This window comes from Cephus cinctus, unplaced genomic scaffold (assembly GCF_000341935.2).
Source record: "Cephus cinctus unplaced genomic scaffold, Ccin1 Ccin1_scaffold2451, whole genome shotgun sequence".
In the NCBI taxonomy this organism is placed as follows: domain Eukaryota; kingdom Metazoa; phylum Arthropoda; class Insecta; order Hymenoptera; family Cephidae; genus Cephus; species Cephus cinctus.
Window position 1 is genome coordinate 65,358 of NW_014334260.1, and position 23,352 is coordinate 88,709.

Sequence of the window (23,352 nt, forward strand, 5' to 3'; positions counted from 1 at the left end):
ACAATGAATAATTAATCCAGGTTTGCCAACGGGCAATATAGTGAAATTGAAAAAATTCATGAGCCAGGCCATTTTTCGTATGACCCGTATTACCCCTTGTCTCGTCCGTCCCTGGCGTTAGTTCCTAAATTATTGTCATGCATCTTCAGTTCGTGTCGAGTGCAAGTGCAACGTGCAACTGCACGTGACGACAATCGATTGCAGTTACGTGCATGAGATACGTCAAGTTCTGCCTGTCACATATGGGCAAATACACGTGTGCGCACGAAGCTCATAGGTGGGAAGGTCTCTGTTGAGTAATTCAGGACTGGGGTATAAATGCATTATCATTTCCTTATCAAGTATCGATTGATAAGGAAATTATAATAATGCATTTGTGGTTTGACTATCGGTTCACTTATTTAAGTGCAATCTTGCTTGGGATGAGAATCGAAATGCAGTTGAAAGTGGAATTTTTATAATTTGAATAAATTTTTGGGTGAATTTTATTAGTCAACCAGGAAAATTTGTTAACAAATTTTATTTTTCGGTCGATATCGTTAGGGTATTACAATTTTTTTTGTATTTTTGTAATTTTTTTGTTTTCTTATTGTTCCTGTTGTTGTTGGAGGTATGTCTGGGTTCTTTGGACGCGTTCGCATGTGGGCGGCATTGTCTTCTGTGCAGTTGCGGTGGAAACTGAAAATTTGAAACGGAGCCAAATACTCGGAGGACCGGCTGCCCGTGTAGTGCTGAATATTAAAACAATTGTCAGCCATGGAAAAGGGCCAATGTCAATAGCTGACAATGGCCCGAATACAAAAGAGGCCACTCCATCTTACTCAGGTCAGGGTTCGGGAATTTTTCTGACAATCGAGTGACAGGGCAGTAGAACGTGTGACACATTTTTTTGCACCCCCTTTTTTTTTATACTTACAGATTAAAGCCACAAGTGATTTTGTCGTTAAAGAAATTTTCGTTAAGCCCTTTTAATTAAAATTTTCTGTCAATAACAAAAATCCACGATACACATACGTTTCTTATCCATATACTCATTCGATGGTCCACATACATTGCCTCGTGACAATAAATTTTTTTTTTCATTTTCAAAAAATTTCACTGCACAAATTTTTTTTTGACTAATTGATAAACAATATTCGATTATCAATACCGGACGTTTTATGTCTCCGTACAGATAACAGTCAAGCGGATTCGTGATAGCATACATTTGCATACACAGTAATCACATATGGCACGTATGACACATGGCGTTACGCGCGGATTTATTTTTGTATATTTCATTCTGTATTCGCGCGTGCGCACTGTCAAAGTTTATCTAGCAATGCCTACATACAATGTTTGTGCACGCGACACGTTGCTCTCAAGCGATAAGGAATCACGGTTGACACATCGATTGAACATTTTGCTCCGTTAGGCTGTGCATACTTCCTGTACGATAAGGTATGCGCCAGTGACTGGATACACTGTCCGCCATTTAAATCCACACGTGGATCTTTCCATTGGACGATTTTGACATTCAGTTTTGAACAGTGCCTGGATACTGATGAGTATGTTAAGTACTTTTACGATATATTGTACGTTTTTTTTTTATTGATTGGAATCGAATAAATTTAATTGATCCATAAATTTAATTGAAAAGTGACGCATTGCGGTTCCGGAAGAATAAAGTTACGAAAAAGTGATTCACTGTTTTAAAATTATGATATAATTTAATATCAAAATCCGACAGGCAATTGGATATACTACGAAGCGCCTGTACTGTATGCAACCGTTTATACGCGCAGCCATATAAGTAAGTATCCGCGAATAAAATTGAATTCGCGATACGAAATGACGTTGATTTACAAATTAATTTTATTATCATTATTTTATAATTATAAAAATTAATTGCAGTATATCGATATCATTTTACCGGATACATGACTTTTTTTTATATTATTTTATTGTTGCTCCATTCAAATATAATTATCAGTACAACGGTCCGTCCACCTGGGGTCACAGATTCAGTCCGGTACATTTAACAAGTTTTCTAGCAGCGTTGTCTGGCTTTTGTATATTTTTCCATTATTGGTTTTTTTTTTTTTTTTTTTTTTCTTTTAAATTCATCCCCAATAACACGGATACTCTTTTCATTATCCACAACGCTATTCTCCATTCTCTCCGGTTGCAGTTTCAACATTGAATACCATGAACCCAATAGGCGACGGCATCACGACCAACTTACCAATAAAAGTATAAAGTTTTTCCTGAAAATGAAAAAAAAAAAAATTTTTTTTCTACTAACCCACCCTTCTTTAAATTATCCATCGAAAACGCATCGAGAGTTCGCGTCGTGAATAACAAGGATTTCCATTGGCAAGGTCCACTTCCGGTTTTATAAAGTTAATCCTTGTAGTCTAAGCTGATTATCAGTCGTCCGACGTAGACTTGTATGAATATATAATAGTACGGATCGAATATGTACCCCAGTTTCGTGGCAAATAGGCTCGTAGCCCGTTATTGATTTTTAATAGTTCCACCTTTTTTTTTCATTCCACCCCCGCATCTTGAGTCCCCTCCCTCCCCCTTTTCACTAACACCCACGACCGTCCCGGCACTTACGTCCTCGCCTATGTACGTCCGCCGGCCCTTACCACCCTTCTGAATCATGCAACACGCATCCCTTATACATTGAGAGGCCCACTGCAAACGCACCCTGTACCTCCCTATTGCTGCGGACGTCCACCGCAACTAATTCTAATCGAATGAGTCACGGGGGTAGGGGTGGGGTTGTTCGAATAAATGCTGACTAGTTGACATGTATATATATATACCTATATACATACATATAATAATAATAGGATATTGCCTTGACAACTGTCATCGCATGCACGAAGTCATTGATACCTTGTAATTGCTGTCAGTATGGTAACACGTGTTGTATTTCATGACAGAATATATATAGTAATAGTAATTGACGTTTCTAGGTACGGTACGATTAATTATCATTGACAAACGTAACTGACAGAATTAATTTTTTTTTTACCCTACACAAAACAAGGAGCTGACGTCGTACACGGTTGATCGTTGGCATTAAAAGGCTGGAAAAGTTTCTTAGAACCTTAAGGCGATCGTGCTGCCACTGCGATACTGGCAATTACTCGTGTCGGATGTGGCGCCAATTATTTCGTCTGCACGTGACTCTCTGCTGTATATTCTGTGATTTATTTGGACCCTCGATGAGAACGAATTCTGACTCATTCCTTTCTCGATATTACCTATCGCGTTGATTCAATCCGAAAAACGTGACGTGGGCCCCGTAGGCGCTCTCCGTTATGTCGAGGTGGACGAGAGCGCCGGTACGGACGTAAGCGGTACTAACACAGTTGTTTTCTGGTTTATCGAATATCCTGAGCTCTTGTGACTTCCAGATGAATGATCGCGCGCGGTCGCGTGGGATGACACGGTTTGTCCTTGGTTATATGCTCGGTGACGTCACGAGTTACGTAAACATGAAAGGAGACCCTTGTGTCTTATACGATATCGTTATAGGAACCTTTTAGCCGTCTTTTGTACATATTATGTACAAAAGACGATATCAGAAGATATATATATATATATATATATATATATATATATATATATATCTTCTGATATCGTCTTTTGTACATAATATGTACAAAAGACGGCTAAAAGGTTCCTATAACGATATCGTATAAGACACAAGGGTCTCCTTTCATGTTTACGTAACTCGTGACGTCACCGAGCATATAACCAAGGACAAACCGTAATCTTCTGATATCTTCTTTGCCTTTTAGGTCCTTTGTAATTTCCTTGCGGTATTTGTATATATATATATATATTTTTTTCGCACCTTTAATTTCTTTAACTCCCAGGTCTTTTATGGTATATAGATTCATGGTCGTTACACGAGGTTAATCTAATTGCCGATAAAATTGATCAATTAATGGCTAACGTGGCAGAGGTCGTTAACTTTTGTCTTTTTTTTCCCAAGAGTTTCCCGTTTACCCATTTCCGGTTAAAATGTTTGGGTGGCAGCGCACGCACGCGTTTACAGGTACTAAGAGCTACTAATGTTACCAGGAGTATATCGTAGTCAGTAACAGGAGGGTGTAGGCAGTAGTTAAATAGTCTACATGCCTTTTCGCGTTTATTCAATGTTTTTCTATGGCCTTACGTACAGTCCGATCTGAAAGTCTTGAACGATAGGATATTCGGCTTTTCAATGGGATCGTGATTTTTTTTACACAAATTTTTTTCGAGGCGCTGCCAGTCAATTGACTTTTATGAATGACTGTATAAAGACTTTTGAAATCTTTTTACGCTCAATAACGTGTGTAGACCCTTTTCATTCCGTTTTTCATTTTCTTATCTTTTCCTCAGATTTGCTCGCAACTGAATACAAGCTGCGTGTAAAATAACGATTTGGTGTCGAATTGTCTATTGAAACTCCCTTTCCGCCATGTTGATGTTCGACGATGATAAAACCCGAGTTTTATCCCAATGCCACTGCAGTATCGTGTTGCGTTTATCCGCGGTACGATCATATATTTTTTTTCATTTTTTTTTTTCATTCATATATCCGCAGATCGATTACAACTTCCGCGACGGGAATTTTATTTTTAAACCACAGCGCAATATATATATATATATATATATATGTACACACACTGTAGCTTTTGGTTAATCGGAGTCCTTTCTCGCATCAGTCAATTGTAAATGTCACTGCGCTTACGCATCTCTACATTATCGCCCATGCGTGACTTCATGTCCCCCTAAACTAATTAAAAGTCATGGGTCATGCCGGAAGTGGTAAAAAAGAATAAGAAAATTCTTAAGCTTGAGCTTTCATGACAACCCGAATAGCATTGGCATAGTAGGCAGGTCAAGAGCACGACGTAAGATAATCGGTGAATAGGCTGGTAGCGTGGGTTTCAAAAAAAGAATATCAGTTGGGACTTGGGTCCGCGTGTTGTAAAAATTGTGCAATTTGTGTTGGTGTCGTTTTGAAATCTATTTGAACGTATCTCTCGTGGTGGAAGTAAGAAATAAAAAAGGTGACGGTGCTGCCAACTTCCCACGCCTTAGCTGCGGGTAAGACGTAACTCAATCGATTTGATCTGACAGACTGTATGGTTACGTTGGCGTTACTCACCGTTACTTTGCTGCCTATTAGTTGAGATTGTGATTTGTTTTGGAGACAAACAAAGCCACGCCTCCTTGTATCACAATTTATTGTCAACAACAAGGAACAAAGAACAAAAAAATGTTCAAGGTAGATTTTCATATAGGAAAAAAAAAGAAATGCCTGACTTTTAAAAAGACCCAAAAATGTTTTACGCGAATTCGTTAAGTTCTCATGCAGCGAAAGTGCATCCGGGCCGAATGTTGCACATTCGACAACAACAATGGCAATCGTCGGGACCTGTTCGGAACGTCCCATGGGATAAGTATCACGTGCACTTTTGTTTTCGGGGGTGTTGCGCCCCATAGGATCTCATGGACTAGGGTGAAACCCATGGTATTATATTGATCCAGGAAGCATCCGCGTCCTTAAGCAGCATTCACAACGTCGACATTAAAATTTAATTCTTGTATGAAAATTTTCATAATTTTTCTTGCGACCGTACAAGCGCAAGAAAAACATGAAACAATTGTTTTTATTCGCGATATTCAAAATTTTATTGAAATTAAATAACGCTTCGTATCCATAACATATCCCCCCACATCAGTCGGCGCGGCATGATTTTCATATGTTATTCATCGTCACACTCTCACATACCGTAATCCATCACAAAACACGACAGCACAATATGTATGCGTAACCCATGATTCTCGTGCGTCATTCACATTGGTCAGGAGGGATCGTTACGCCGGTGTGGAGACGCCTTTACGCGCTGGGGTCTGCACCCTGCAGTTATAAGGGTGAACTACTGTGCCGTCTATGCTCTACTGCTTACGGGATTTAACGTCGGGCACACGTGAGCGCCGAATCATTCGATGAAATTTCATCCTTCAAACGGAAACGAAACAACACGGACGGGTGTCAGTGCGCGCGACTTGCTACGTGCAGTTTACACTGTCCTGTCATCGGTGACAGTCAGCCGCGCCGGAGACGAGTGACAATGTTGTTGTATCGTGGTTTCTCACAGTAAATACAAGAGTGTCGGGACTATCAGTTGTCATCGGTTTCTCGTATATAGATATAATACAAAGCAACAAACGTTGTATTTGTTTTGAAGAACAATTTCTGTAAGTTTGTTGTTGTTGTAATGTTGTACTTGTTACTCCTTTTGTTTTAATCTGTGCATTTTGTTGTTGGGATCACAATTTGTGCAGGTTGTTTGTAGATTGTACTATTGTTTTTTTTTGTATTTAATAGGAAATATTTAAAATTACAAAATTTTCTTTACTCCTTTGTCGCACTCGTTTGATTGCACGCATAAAAATATCCATTTCCCTCGTTGACTCTTGTCCGAAAGTTTCCAAAAAAATTGCAATACAAGGTTATCTAATCACGGTGGGCGGTTGGAAAATCGTACTCGTGATAAAGAATGGGAGTATGGGATTCTCTTATCTTTGGGGGCGTAATTACGGCTGCTTATTTTTCACCTCCTGACGTCACTCGTCGTTAATCGTCCATCGATATTCATCAGTCAACTTTCGACTTTGCTCAAAGATAACAATGGGCGCTAACGTCAAATCCATAGGGATGCTTGGGATAATAGATCTTCTCTTTCTACTTCCCCCTCTCCCTCTCTCTCCATCTTGATCTTATTGTCAGTCTTCTTGATGATACTTGGGTAGTTGGCCTCTCTCTTTTTCTTTCTCTCTCGCCATTCTTACCTCCCTTTTTTTCCAATATGAATCAACAAGGAACGTTTTCATCTCGAAGAGTTATAGAAACTTTTTTTTTCCTCCACTTTCATTCTTCTATGCACGGTGACACTTTTCACCGGATCCTTCAGACCCACGCGAGACCGGAAACAGCTGACCGAAGTTTCCAAATACTTTATCTGACTTTCTATACAGAAAGTATTACCTCTAGTCGGTTAGCTCGAATTCAATTATGTTAATATCATCAAATCGCGGTGGTATGAAAATTATGAAAAAGCGTTATTTTACTAAAAAAAAAAGTAAAAAATTTTTTAATTACTCAAAATGCCATTCGAAGAAAAATTCCATTTCCTGGTTTTCTCATGTTGAAAATAATGGGTCTGATTTCAATGAAACCCGTCTGGCCACTGCTGGTGTCGCGCAACTCCACCTACGTTCACCTCGGCCGACAATTGTTTTATCTTACCGAAGTGGCGTAGTCACTTATAAAGACTGAGTTATCGCAAAGGTTGGCTCTTTCGATAAGATAAAGAGAACTCGCTTAATTTGTATTCTCGGAGATGCCGTTGTCGGCAAATATTATTGATACGCTCGTGGACAGCGACGCGCAGCGTCGCGGTAGCCGTCGCGGTCCGTACGGTAGTTTAAACGTCGCAGCGTCGTGTCAGTGAAAATTTCAATTTAAGTATATCTGTACACATGCATCCTCACGAGAATAATTAATTGGCCTATTCTGATTTTTTATTTACGCAATGTGCTTCCCGATGGCATTTTGCCGCAGGAATACGTACAGGTAGGATCTTTGGTAGTGGCGCTAATTTTTTGCATTGAAAAAATTTTATTTTTTTATTTAAAATAATGAACAGACGGCTGTGACTAACATTGTATTCGTTTATTTACACATTTTAAATATTACACTACTGTTTGGCGGTAATTTAAAAAGTCCAAACAAAATATTGGAAATCCACAATCGATCACTCTCAAATTTACTATCTCGGGATATCACATTGGATATGAATTTGCTTTGATATCGAGTCGTTTGAGCGACTAGTAGGCATTGGTCGTCACAAAGGCGGCTGATGCTCTTTTTTTTTTCCTTTTTCCACGTGCTTGAATACTGCCGCTCAATTTTTTGACACTTTAGACACTTCTTTGAAGTTAACCCAACCTCTTTCTTTATTCGGTCTTTCAAATCCCCAATGTCAATCAATACGACTAACAAAATTCCCGTGGAAAAACAGCCGCGTTGTAAATCCACGTGTTTTACGAACTGTGTTATTCTATATCCTGTGGTAGTCACTTTTTAAACACTCACAAGGGTTCGGGCTTGTACACTGTAACACGTGGGAATGACAGAACACTCGTGTCTTCGAAAAGTGACTACAGTAGGAAGAATAGGCAAGAATAACACACTTGACAAAACATTTCGATTTACAGTGAACGTAACGAATTTTCGATAAAAAATTTTTAAAAATTTTCCAAAAAGCAAGATACCGCCCAAAAAAATATTTTTCAAAATAAAAGTTTCAATCATACGATATTCCGTTAATAGACAAAACTGTATAAGGACGTAACTGTAAACGTCACAAATGGAAAGCACTGTATATCATACCAGGCGGTACTATTAAGCCTTAGCATTAACGAGAGAAAGTAAAGAAAAGAAGATGACCATTTCTGTTGATAATGACTGCCCAGCTGCTCGCACTGACAGTTGGCAGTCAGTAATCAGTAGGTCTTAACTCGAGCCATATATGTATATATATATAATTAACAGTAGAAATCATTACAAGAATTCATCGTATTGAAACGGAGAAATCATATTTCAACGATCAACGATAAACGTGATGATCATTGGTGGATAATAAAAAAAAATCATTAAAATCTCATCTTATCAACTTTTATCCCAAAATCATCCACTAAATTTTCTTATCGTACTAAAGAAGCCCTGAAAATTTTGGTTTACCCAAATATACATAATACTTGCTCTTATTATTATTTTTGTATCCCGTTCTTCTCTATACGGTAAAAACTGCGTTTCCTGTAGCATCGTTGTTGCTACTGTACCAGTAAGATTTTCTTCTCGTCTTTCAAGTAGACTCGAGGAATCCTTTTTGACCCTTTTCAGGACCCTCTGAATTCTGTCCCCGAGGGTGACCAGGATCGATCGTCCCTTACGTGATAAACCATTGAACCGACTATATCTATATAGTGCATATGAGTATATGACTGTTTGGTTATATATATATATATATAGCGTCCGTACAGTGACTGGGATGCTTCGGAGGCAATTTGTCCCCGGATACTTTACTATACTCTTTATATGGGAATTATCGTTTTGCGTTATCATAAGGCAGCCATACTTTTCTATGATAACAGACATCATGTGTGTGCTTATACCAAACGATACGTATATATAGTTTATGTGGTAGATGATAATCCATTATACAGTTTGAGGTTAAATTCAAACTTGTAAGTTAAACTTGGGTCGTGACTACATATACTCATGAATATATAAACATATGGTTATGAATTTTTTTTTGAAATGAAAAAAAAAATTGATTTCGAGATATCGCGATCGTATTACTATAAAAATCTGCAGCTGACTTCCGTTAACTCTGGATTTCATATTGCGGTACGTTTGCGGTTTTCCACGTGTTACTTTATCTACTTGTGTTCAGCTAAGTTCCGTTAGGTAAAATGAAGCTGGTTGATTTTTGAATTATTGAAATAATTAATTTTTCAATTTTTTGGATTTGGTAATATTTCATTAAACATCGGTAGAATGTACGAATCGAATTTTTTTGGAAAAATTTTGTAATCGTTTGAATGAAACGTAATGATAACGATACGGCGATTGTAGTCTGTTGTAAATTTTATTGATTTATGAAATCGACGTATCCGTTATCGGCTTTGATAATTTTTGTATTATCTTTGAGTGTTTTGTAAAATTTGTATAAAACTTTTTTTTTTTCGTTCGCTGTATATTTTGTGTTTAACCAAATTTGTGCCGTCACAAAATTTTTCTTTAACATTTTTTAAACGTGTTGCTCCAAAATTGCTACGAGCTTCGTAAGTGATAGATTGCGCGAAAATATTTGAATATGAAAAAATGAAAAACACCTGTATTCATAAATTTTATTTTTTTTATGTTTCAGGTGAGTCACGATAGATGCTGATTATATTTTTACGCCATCTTTGTCTCACGCATACATTATCCACGGTGTGCATATGTATGCAGACACACGTGCTTGATATTCCACGCTTAACAATTTAATATCAACAATGAATCAGTCAACATTTCAGAGGTATTTTTCTGCATCTTTGTTACGCGTATCTATACAATTTTTTTTTTATCAATTTACAATTAATCCTGCCTTATCAATAATTAACATTAGTCAACCCGCGAGAACCTAACAGGTACGCAGATTGATATTAAAAAAAAATCCTTTATTACAGAACATCAAAGATATATTCAGTACGTTCTTTCTATTAATAGAAATTTGTTTTTTAACTACTTTACACCGCCTCGTGACGTCATCAGTCCTCCTTTCACCCCCATCGAAAATTCCCTAGGCGAATCCATTAAAGCGCGCCTTGTAGCTCGTCCCTTTTTACTTGTGAAAAATTCGCATCCAGAGAGGCAAATGAGCGAGACTTAAAAATTTTTTTTTTTCAATTTTTCTTTTTCCTCCTTTTTGCCTTTTTTACCCCATTTTTCACTTTTTCTTTAGTCCTGCCTCAAACCACCCCTTGACGTTTCCCTATTTCTACTATTTTTTTTTTTCCCCCACTACGATCACTCCTAATGCACTTTTTTGCATCTGTACACATTACACGCGTAGTCGTTGCAAATTAATATTTTTCTTTTGCAATGTTTATTAATTCGTTAAAAATTCTTTATTATATATTTGAACGTTGATTGTGCACGATCGGTATGATTATCGATTCTAATAAATAATTTTTAATAAATTCGGTCTCGTGTAAATCGATGATCGGAGAACACGAACTGATCATGATGATTTTCTACTTCGGTATTATAATTTTGAATATAAAAATTTTGACTATTCGTATTTTTTTCGTTTATCGCCTAATGATTGTGTGCAATGTTAATTACGTAGAATAGGTTAAAAGAAAGGTGCATCCATCTGACGTCAAAGCTTCCTGAGAAACTCGCACGATGGCGCCAGCGTCATAATTACCACCGTAACCTAATTGTTCACCTTGGGGACGATAATTTCGTGGGAAATGTGAAATTACCTTGACGTTTAATTTACTTGTTAATTGTTATTATTATTCTTATAAGCAGACAATTATCATCCGATATTTTATTTTTGCGCAAAATTTCCTGCTACCAAGCATATTTAATTATCATTTACCGCTCGAATTTTTTTTTCCTTTTTTACACTTTCATACAGGTGATCGAATTTACTATTGCGCCTGACTGTACCAAAGTGTCCAGATACATTCTTATGCTCTTTCGAACGTCCTGTAGCACATTCACTCGCTCCCATCAACAGCCAGTCCTGAATCCGAAGTGATCGGTGAATGTGAATGGCGGAGCGCCGGTGACTGGGTCAGCCGCCAGCTTTTGCACTGTTATAGGCAAGGTCGTTCGTCCGCCATTGCTGGATCGACCAACCGTGACGATATTCGATTTTCGATATCGCCACAGTAACAGTCATATCTTTGCCAGGTAGTACCAACTGTCATATAATTTTATGAATTTTTTTTGTCATTTCGAAAATAATGACATTGAACAATATCAGTACTGATTTGACGACAAAATCGAAAAATTTTGATAAAAACGAAACATTTAAGAGGATTGGTACGTGGTCGTCTTTCGATGATAGAACGAAAGTGACTGAGATTTTATAAATGGATTTCACTGTTTGGCGCCACTTTCGCGGTCGTTGACCCCGTAACCGCCATTCTGCGTTTCGTTTCACGAACAATCGACGACAGCACAGAAATTCCTTGCTGGTATTTCTGAATCCTGTTTTGCGATCTCGTGGCTTTGCCATTGATCGATCTTGGTCCCGGAAGTTATCGTGTTCGCGGTTGAATTTTTGAGCCGTGCTCGACTGGTTTGACGGTAATAAAATTTCATGCGATTTCAATAACACGCAGGGAGTTTCGCTTTAGTTAACATTAAATCGTACAGATGCCTGTGTTATCGATGAATAATCACTTACTTTATCTGTCGTCAATTTTTGACATTTTACAAAAATATATTCATTCGATTTAACAAATTCGAACTGTTATCACGTTTAATGCACTGTATAACGTTAAACGTAACGTCTTTTGGTTTTCGGTTCTTTCATTTTCTCTCATGCATGATTTCGTTGTTGTTTAGTTGAGGTCGAGGTGCTCGAATCTGCCGCGGGGATTTGCTAAGGAACGCTCTCGATTTGGTTTAAAGGGACGACTCGAGGGAAAGGGAAGAGTTATCTGCTATAAGGATCTCGACCAATCAGATTATCAGAATTATTAGTTCTCGAATTTGGATATTTTGTCAAAGCAGTCTGTCTCGGGGCACCGACCGAGGTGTCACGAACTGGCTCGCGCTCCCGGGCTATTTGTTTATAGTTTTTCTAGCTGTGTTTAAATACGGTATAAAAAGTTCTCGCTCGTGTAGTTCTCGCATTACTCTCGCGATATCCAAAAAATTCTATGAACTTTCTGTGCGTGTTCCGGAAGTGCAGTGTCGTGCCCTAGTGCAGTGCCCCCCGAGTGTCTCCTGGATGCAGTTCTCGGCCTTGACGGATCAGCCGCACCAGCTCCGGTGAGCACTCCCAATTTATTAATTGGTGAAGGGCTTTCGATTTTACAGCTCCGATTCGTTCTTTTACGTTCTCGATCCGTTAGTCTCTGTATCTCGCACTATTTGCCTGACGCTTACTCCGACCCTCTCTAGCTCGACCCAGCAGCCTGAGCGGCCGCGCATTTCCGTAACCGTCCGCTCCCATTCGTGCATCCAGTTGCATTTGCTGATTTTACGCGTCCCCAAAAATGTACAGGATCCGTTAAGTTATCGTCTCCTCTCGCCGGTTCCGTCAGAGCTCTCATTTTGGTGGTATTGGGCCTGTTCCAGCCCAACTCCCAGGTCATACCGGCTTGTCAGTTTCCTGTGAAAAAAGAATTGGCCGGCGTCCGCCTGGCTTGCGGATGCATAGATTGGCTCTCGATGATAGTTCGTTCTAAGATTTTTCGCTATCGGTGTAGAATTGAGAAAAGATACGTTACATACCTATAGATATATACGGTCATAAAATCGTATTGCGCAGTTTCGCCGGTAGGGCACGACGTGGCGCGCGCGATGCGCCGCAACGATACGAATTAACTAGGATGCAGGTCAGGCGCGGTGAGCATTTGTTTACTTACTTCGGCTTCCCCGGACTAAAACCGCTTTCTTGGTCGGTCCGACCGCTACTTCCTGGCTCGACCGTTATACAGCCCATAACAGAACGTCTGGTTCTTCTAGTTCCGTAGCCACTAGCAACGCTGGCCAGAGCAGGTATAGAGCCAGCGCTGCCAAGTCTTCCAGTAGCTCTTATCTTGTTTACGTTTCGACCGACACGTGCGTTAGCCTTAATGATGCATTTCGAAACGTCGTGACTGTCAAAATACAGAAGAAAAGTTTTTGATGCAAAAATTATCGCACTCTCTTGAATATGTTAAAAAAAAATTTGCCAGTAACAAATGCTAATGTTCGTTAATTTTTTTCGATGACAATAATCAAAATAAAAAAAATGTTGCAATACTGCTATTACACGCGCTTAAAAAAAAATCAGCTTGTCCTTATGCAATACCTTAGCTACTGTATACCCATGATAAAATACATTGAGGATTACCACGGGTAAAGGCTCGTTTCCAAACTGGGAGCCTTTCGCGGATACATAATGGTCTTGCGTAATTTCACTTGCTTTATGTCATCGTAACTTTCGCCGACGATCGTTCGTTCCTCGTCCGTGTGACGGTATCGCGTCGCTGACATGTGTACCAGGCATAATAGCTGCTGACTCATCTTCCTTGCATTACGAGTGACGCGTGCGAACGAGCGATAATAAAAAATAAAAATATCGTTTTCATTCGCGATATGGATGTCTTACAGCATGATAAAAAAAAATTTTTGAAATTTTCACGTAGCGCTTTAAGCGCATCGACCCACCACGAGTACGGTGTTAAGGTACGTTCACAGGTATGCGATCGGAAAATCATCACTTGCGAAACGAGCCTAATTAATCTTCGAAGTGTCAGAAACAACGGCGACCGTAGCGACAACGGCTGTCGCTTGTCGTTTGTCGTTGTCGCACATCGTAAACCGAACTTTACGATGACGATACCGGCGTATATAATTTATGCCGGTAGATGTCTCTAGTGTCGCGGCCATCCGAACCTTATTCGATAGACCAGACAGTCCCGTCGTTCGCTTTCAATTAACCACTTAAACGGAAATGACGTCCACCAGAGACACTCAGCTGAATTTTCGATCTGCCTGTACTAATTCGTCCATTTGTCTTCTGATCGGTTATCAAGATCCATTAATTTGGTTGAATCGCACCAGAAAACGAATATTCGCGCACGCGATTAGAATTCCGAGTGTTCAGGCAGTTTCTGTCTATCCCAATAGCCTTAAGGAAGCACGTGCGTTCGAGTATGCAACTGCAATTGCATCCATTGTGCAGCTTCTCGTGTCTGACGCTCGAACGGTCCAACCTGTGAACGGTAGCGCGAGAAATTGGTCTTAACTTTATCCTATTGGCTGCCGGCAATTCCAGACTGACTGTCATAATCTCCGCGACTCGTTAGTCGTCCAGCGCGTTATCTTGCCGCAGCAGCCATGACGTGCCATGTGAATACGGCCTTAAGCTTACTTCGCGGTCGAGTTATCAGCTGTTTTTTGGAATTAAGCGCGGCAATTTTGAATTAGAAATTATAGCAATACTTACAATTAATCGAGAGGAGCTAATTGAATTGACACTGATAGAACAAAAATTTTGTTCTTGTTTTTGTATACAACGCCAGGATGGACATTTGTCACGGGGCTAAAGAAAGTTTTTCAACGATATTAGGATCTCAAGTTAACCAAACGTAAGCGGAAGCACTTTTGGAAGTTCTTAGTGATCTTTGTGGGGCATTCGAAATTCGTGGAATTGTTCATCGGGTAAATGGCAAGTTGGCGAAACTGCTTGATACTTTGGGAAAAGTTGTCGAACCAAAAGCTCTGGAAGTGGTCTGGAGGGAAGGCTCAAAATGAAGCGTCGACATCCTTTGGCAATTTGAACGACGTTTCGTAAAGTTTATTCACTATGAAATATAGTATAGCCAATAGTTGGAATGCTGGTATGTAGTATACATATATGGGCAATAGTGTCTGTAGTCACTTTTGAGCTCTTGCTGAACTTGTTCCAAATTTCTGCGAAGTTCTTAGGAACTTCAGTGTTGGTAGTTTGTATGCAGGTCATTTGTAACCGGAATACTAAATTATCGTATACAAGTATAGAGTCGACTACTACCGATACTGCTGCTTCTAGTATTACTACTGAATATAGACTTTGTACAGATTCAAGTTGGATTTCTAAGTAGTAAATAAAGTCAGTGGACAGACGAGGCGCGTGTGGTTTTCTTGTAAGTCTGAATCGAGTTTAAGCACTTTCTCTTGTTTTTGTTGAACAAAAATTGTTTTGTGCCGAATCAAGTTTTGTTCAAATTGGACGATTCGAGTGTTCGACTTTAATATGCAAGACGATTTATCGATCGAATGAAGATAGGATAAATGGGACTCGGATAATTTTTTCGATAACGTCCTGAATCAAGCTTATCTATAATTTCTATTGGGGACTGATAAGCTTTAATGAGGTGCTAAGATAACGTAAATAATGCAGGAACGCGATCAGCATTTTTGAATGGTTCGGAATGATAATGTTTGATAAATTTTTTGACGATGCACAAAATAAAATTTTAACCTGAATTTCAAACTATTTTAACCTATTTATATTTGAAAAAAAATGTTATTCGTAAAAACAAAAATTTTTTTCACTTCAAGTCGCTAATAAATTTGACATAACAAGAAATGCAATCGACGGCTAATATTTAACAATCATAATAATTATTTGTCAGACTTTCTCTCAAGCGTCTCTGAAGCAGTACGAATTTACGTACGTATTACGTATAGCGTAAATCCGCACGGCCTTTGTTACGGCCGCGAGAATTAATTACAGTCAAGGACAATACCTTGAAAGGATTCGTATATTTAGGAGAATCGAGTAAACAGGAACAATGCCTTTACGTGAAATTAACACAACGATTACACGAAACAATAAAAATCGTTAGGTCCTTATGGCGAAAAATTAAATAAATAAAAAATTGTATTACAAAAAGAAAAAAAAGCAAGAAATTCAATCAAATTCATATCCAAGCAAATCGGTAATATTGGATGATCCATAGATCTCTATTACGAATACAGATAAAATTATTCATTTGTTCGTTATCTCTTTGAAGCTGCTGGTACGAGAGGACGACGGTCTCCGAGTGGTACGACTGATCAGTGCTCGTTACGTAAGACGGCCACTCGGTAAAGTCGCCATTTTGTACAGTCTCCTCGGTCCGTCAGGTATAAATCTTAGATCAATAATCCATGACGATCTATGATCTACGATCTATAAAAGTTTTCCAAATACTTTTAACGACCCCTTGTTCCCGTGTCTAATATCACGGAAGTCATTTCCAAAACATTGTTCACGTTGTTTCTGCTATTGTTGTTGAACACAAGTATTTTCACGCGTACAGTACAGAGTACAATTTTTCTCTCTATATCCATACAATGGGTTGTTTAATTTTTGTTGTTGTTGGTTGCCATCAACCTGTACCTGCAAAGTCCAATGAGAATCGCCACGCATCGTCGCAGCTTATGACATTGAGGCCCGAGGCTCACTTTTTTATCTCAAGTTTGAAAACTCACAGATCTTTATGTCGAATCAGGTCTCGGTCTCAATACTGTACAGTCTACTCGACTCTGGTTTAAATCCATCCCAGCCACTGTTATAGCTATACCCAATTACTCACTCTGCATTCGACTATACATACTAAAGTCAAGCACCGCGTACATATAATGATTGTTATAAAATCATTGACTGTACAATGGAAAGGTTACTTAACGTATCGGGAACGATCCCAATTTCCATGGAACACGAATTTTTCAAATTTCATTACCCATGACATTATACTCGTAACGCAACGAATAAAATTTTGTCAATCTTTTTTTTTTTTTCAATACATTTTTTTAATCCGTCATTGCCAATATGGCGTCATCTCGTCAACCCACACGTAATTCGAATTATTTTCTACCGCATCTCTCAGCCAGACGCTGCCGGTGATTCTAGGGTTTTAATCAATGGCGATACCGGGCGTGGGCGCGTGTGACGTAACAGCCTGATTGGCCAATATCAATTTCATACGATGCATTACACAAACCACATGTCAAATGTTAATTACTCCAACACCTTTCGTCTTCGTACCTACGTACATAACCTAACCCAACCTTACCCAACGAAATTGAATCCTCGAACGATGAAGCAGCTTTCGCCTACATTCGTACGATAATAATTGTTTCTTTTTTTTTTTGCCAATTCTATTTCTATTCCCACTGCCATTCGGCATGCTCTCGCGACTGCGGAAATATCGGTGCAGATTAAAGTGGCCCGATAAGAAAATAGCAAAACCGGAATTTTTAACCCAGCCGCTCTTATACGTCACTTCGTAATTCCCGGCTGCTTGACAGTTCGAACCACGTGGGCGACTTATGACGCAAGACGTCAGATTTAAATATAATTATAATAACGAGCGCGTATACTTAATCGATTTTGTCATCGTAATTGATCGGGGTTCGATGAAAATCAATGTTTTACTAATGTTTATAATAATTACAATAGCACGTGGCAATGCGTGATTATAATCATTATAGTTAACGATTATATTTAATTGTCATTCCTCGTAGTCGTTCATATTTATGTGTTAATCGGAGAAAGGAGAAAGTACTTGGCAAGTCCTTTGTCGTGTCCACTGACAATGATATCTGACTCTGAGTTGGGTCAATCTAACCTGACTGGATAAAGTAAACGGGTTCGAAAGTGGGCGCTTATCGATGTGACGTTCCCGGAAATTTCTAATTTCAATTCCGTGTTAAACGGTACATTTTTGCGATTTCCCGAATCACCGTTATCGCTGCACTGCGAGATAAGAAAATAAAATGTGGGAATATTTGTTATTTCAATCGCACGAAGATTGTGCGATAAAAGGTTTGGTTTCATTGTAAATTATTTTTTTTTTGAATTCTTGTCAGGTCGCCGCCACACTGCCATCTGATTTTGATTTTCTTTTGCGATTACGTTACGGGTTTCGCTACTATTGTATCTGTCAAATGAGGATTCCCGTCGATTAAGGTAGCCGATGAGGCGTATCATTACTTTTTTTTAAAATGTGAAAAATATTGAAAAAAATAAACAAACTATGGACAGTTGATTTAAATACGCTTACGCGGCGCCTGGCGTCCTGACGCGCATGAATTTCTATAGTGGGAACGAAAGGGAACTGTGATTGGCTATTTGAATTTTTGACACCAAAAGCAAATTGAAATTCGACGTCATCGAGTCGATTGAAAACAACCTAGTAGTTTTATTCGTTCGTAAACTAATTTTGGCTGCCGCTTGCGTTGATGACTTTGTTTGCACCTGTAAGCAACGATGAATTTCGCGATCGATGTGTTATCGCGATCGTATCGATCGTTGATAGTGGTTAGAAATATAAATGGATAAATCTTTCGTAGTCGAACCTAATCCTACGTGTGCTATCAACGCCATTATATCATTTTTAAGTGGATTAAATAAAACTGTAAAAAAATAATTCAATTAAATAATTAAAAAAGAAATAAATCAATCTCCCACTTATCAATCGATAATTTAAAAAAGAATACGCGCGGTAAAGATAGGGGAAAAAAATGTTGCAAAAAATATTTTCTCACAAAAAGTCCCTAGTTCAATGTAACCGGCGACTGTCGCATGGTTGGAAACAGAACCGAAACCAAGTCAGAGTCTATTGTCGCTCGTAAACTAAACTCCGCGTACAGTCGGAGCGACAAGTGAATGTATTTATTTGCCGCTCGTCCTCATAGAAACCGTAGATAAACGAGCAGATCGTGAATCAGAAATATTAAAAAATTTTGAATTCACTCTCCTTGATCATATTCGGGGTAAATATCGTTGGGATATGTAATGCGAAATGAGGGGGTTGAAATATTCATCCCTCCCTATAACAGTAGATAACCAGGGATAAATATGTAAAGAACCTGCCGGTACTCAGATACCCACAAGCCAGGAATATCATAGCACTTGCTCTATACAGTTCGATAAAGTAGCCATAGTGAATGGCACTAGTTCTCTAGTGTCGTAAGACAGTATCGGTGTTCGTGGTGTTCATTAAGGTGGTGGGGGGTAAGGATAGTCGGTGGTGGGGAGGGGTAAGACAGAAAAGTGGGCCAGCGATTGGTCGTTGGAAGAAGAACGACTGGAGTGGGGGGGAGGGGGAGATATAGCGGAAGGAGGGGAAAAAGAGGGGAGAGGCACAACACTTCGCGGTTCTCGAGAACATCGCGCCGGCCAGTCAAGCTTAAACCGCGAAGTGCGCCGATAGTCAGACTGTCAACAGGTTCCGGTTGCGCGTGTTTGACAGTTTTTTGTTTCATTAGTGCAGCCGACTAATCGGATTGTGGCCGTGAGCGCCATTGAGTCTGGAGAAAATTGGAGGGAAACAAAAAAAAAAGAATTCAAGAACAAAAAGTTGTTTCGTGCAAAATAAAATAACGGGGAATTGCTGTGACGAGATTTTGTTCTTGTACCGTGTATCTTCATTGTATGGCTACAGTGTTTAGTACGGTTGGTGTTGTTGTGCTTCGTTTGTTGTTGATAATTTGTGCCTTCAACATTTGATTCGACAGTTGTCGTCTGTGCGTTGTTAACGAAGACCAGTGTTGATCGTAGTGTGCGCGCGAGACTTGTGACGTACGTCACATGCTTAGCGACTGTTACGGGTCCGTTAGCAACTTCAGGGTCGATCGGATCTCTCGGCATTCGCACCTTACAGAGTCGTAAAGCTATAGGACTGTCGCTACTGGTGTTTACTGATACTATTACTTCTCGTCGATAGTAGGAAGCAATTTTTTTTCGCTGATGCGCGAAGTTGTCTGTCCTTTGGGATATCATGCGGAATGCCACTGAATCGACGTACAGTCGACAACTTCAGTCAGCAGTCAGGTTTGTCGCTACTGACATTGGCCATGGCTACTTATGGGTCCCACTTTTGGTTGTATTTTTTTTTGGGGGGAATTTTTTTTGGAGCAAGCTCTTAAATTTTACGGCGACTCGCAATTCTCTATTTTAACGTGAACGGTCTTTACGATAGTACTGACCTTGTACGTTAATACTATGAGGACGACTTACAACTATACCTGTACTGGTGCAGTTCGCGCAGTTTCTATGTGCGCGATCCTTTCGCGTGCCTCTGCTGGTTTGCTCGGATGGACGCGCTTCGGTGTTATTAGCCAGATGCGAATGGCTGCTTCGCTGGTTCATAATGTTTACCGCTAGCTGATACCAATTCAGGAAATTCTCGAGCGAATTGTATGTACATACAACACGTGGGTTCAGGATCGCTCGATTGCTTTGTGCCGGTAGAGTTTGCGCGATAAACAACACTTTTATTGTACATACGAAAAGTTGGTGGTTGTTATCAAATATTTAAAACTAAACAGTTGTTGCTTCGTGCGGTTAGGACTTTTGTTGTTGCTATTTATGGAGCATTGCGTTATGGCTTTGGTAGGATTTCTGCAATACCGTGTAAGGACACACCTAACTACTATTAATATACGATGAGTATATGGTTTTTTTCTTTTTTTCGATGGATTTACTCGAAATTCGTGCTCCGTGTTTTAAGTATCGGTTAAAGGTCGAATGTAAATCGGCTTAAGTATTAGCAGTTAAACTTGTTATATGGAACGAAAATGTCAAATTTTAATTATCCCACATCATTAGTCATCAGTACACTACTTCGTGTTTGAAAACTCGTGGCTATTAAGTGTTTATCAACAGCTAGTGGGTAAAATTAGAACGAAAGTGGAAATACAAAATTTCATACTATACAGTCATTCGGTATGCAGTTCGAAAATGTCGGAAAAAAATTTTTCTATACAAAAATAATGTTTGAAAAATGTCAAAAATTTTATTGACTCCCAAAAATGTATATTTTGTACAAAGCTTGTATTTCGATAGCAAAAATACATGAAAATTAGTCTTGAGTCTTACTCGTGTTGATTGATGTTTTTTTTTTTTTTTTTCACAAAACAGTCTGTTACGTCGGAAACATTTTTATATACTGACAAATTTTTTTCTTTCTATTTCTTCCTTAACACGCTCATTACCATTTTCACGAGTCCCTCAACGCAGAAGGTCGTCTTGGCGATAACGCTGACGTAATTTTCGTTGCAGATAATTCTGCACTCACACGTATTAGTCCGTCACACGTTACGAAATCAACCAATCTCATAGCAGCATGGGTAATTATCACGCTGTAAATTCAGTCGTCATCGTTGTATATTAACACAGCTGGGAAAGTTTGGCCGAGGAGTCAAAATCCTAATAGAGCAAACATAAACGAGAGTTTCTTTCCCGTTTCGTAATTTTACCCTCTTCTCTCCCTCGCCGCTGTGGCCGGAACGGGCTGTCAGTTTGAACGTAAAACAAAAAATGTTCGTTTACGTAAACCACTTTGTTCAGGTCTCGAAAGGTTTTTTTCATCTTTTTCTTTCTTTTATCCTCTCTTGCCAAACACACTTGAGATTACAAGTATTTGATAATGATTTTTTTATTTGCCATTCCGAAGCAACCGAAATATTCCTAATGGACCGTGCACGATGAAATGGGTACCTGAACATTTTTTTTCACCCTTCTGCTTCCTTGAGAATTTCGTGAAAACTTTTTGGCTCGTACACTTTGGTAGCCTCGTTACAATATCGAGCTCCGATCAGGTATTGGCTAATCGTGATAGAAATTTTTCTAGGTCTCCAATGTGCATTAGTAATTTTTTCGAAGCGTGTAACCGCAATTTACATTGTCAGTCGAACTCCGGCTGGAATATTTCTCGGCAGCCATTAAAGTTCTTTGACCTCGATAATTCGATATTAAAGGTCAATTTGTTGAGAGTGACCGACCAGGCGGTAAGAGAGTGAGGGAGTGAATAAAAGAGAGAGAGAGAGAGAGAGAAAGAGATAAAAGAGAGTGACTTAATAAATTGCTTTACCGTACAAAGTCTCCCACGAGTCACCAATCCTATTCTCAATATAACGTCCAATAATCGAACAGTCGAAATATCGATTTGATTGACATTCTTTTTCATTTTTCCACTACGAAGAAGAGCAGGCCGTTCGTTTTTAATTGATTCATGAAAGCCAACCTTGATTTTATTGAATTTCTCATCACCCAGCGATAGCTCGAATATGCACGTCTGTCTGATGTTCGCGTGAAATATGTAACAGTCGATCGAGTCGGAGTGCAGAAAAAGAGGAGCGGCGGATATTCACTGAAAAACTTCACTGGCTGTCAGTGTCAATAAAGTATTCGGAACGTGACGTCATAGGTTGACGCTTGCAATTTAATAATTACGGATAGGAAGTGCGTGTCCGTTTGCCGACACACGTGTGCTCATCGAGACTCGTATACTGTAGCATTGTCATGCGTATCCATATTTGTACGTACATGTATATATATATGTATGTGTATCTAAAAGGAATTGTTCGATTAGGGAAAGTAACGAAATGATACAAAAAGAAAAATTTAATGAAACAATCGCAAAAGCGTGACAAAAATTTTGTTTTTGTAAGTTACTCGAGATAAAAATGACGTTGCTCCAATTTCTTGTTCCACTCAGTCACCTTTTTCGTTTTTTTTCTTTCTTCTTTTTTTCTTCCGAAAGCGCAACACGAAAAAGCCACTCGATCGTCTCTTACGGCATTTGCTCGTCACTCCGCGTCGAGATCCGCAACGACGGCTTTCATATTTATTTGCGTCCTTAAGGCGTCGCGTCGCTGCACTCGACTTCCGCGCCCTTTAAATTAACCGGCAGTCACGTCCATTGAACTTGACGAACGTCCGAATTCACTTTCGCCTCGTTTCCATTTTATTTCCACTTTTGACTTTTTTTTTTTGTTTTCATTAGTCGACGGCCTCGGGCGTTGTACAAGTAATTCATGAAATTCGATGCAACAGCAACAACGAAGTTGCCTTGTACGTTTCAAAGTTTTGTTGTTGTTTAGATCTGTCCTATTGTTTCGTCAAGAACAACTCTTGTTGCATTAACCCGGTAAGGGGAGGCTATTAAAGCCGGATTTATTTATGGCGACTAGCTGATCGATCGATGGCTTAATGGATGAATCGAGAGAGTAAAAGAAGCGCCGTATTATAAAAAGCT

General features: G+C 39.2%; 1 protein-coding gene across 9 annotated transcripts in view; it reads left to right on the forward strand.

Annotated features, from left to right (window-relative positions):
* The window catches only part of LOC107274173 (IQ motif and SEC7 domain-containing protein 1), an 82,885-nt gene that overhangs the window by 25,753 nt on the left and 33,780 nt on the right, over positions 1-23,352 (forward strand). The window contains exon 1 of one of the 9 annotated variants that reach the window (XM_015752993.2): positions 7,587-7,630. The exons of 5 other annotated variants lie outside the window; for them this stretch is intronic. In XM_015752993.2, coding sequence (XP_015608479.1) covers positions 7,590-7,630 — 41 coding nt within the window. In that variant the 5' untranslated portion in view covers positions 7,587-7,589. Of the gene's footprint in view, positions 1-7,586; positions 7,631-10,104; positions 10,143-19,484; positions 20,145-23,352 lie in introns of those variants that run through there. 3 more of the 9 variants (XM_015752995.2, XM_015752990.2, XM_025091419.1) reach the window with 3 other exon arrangements.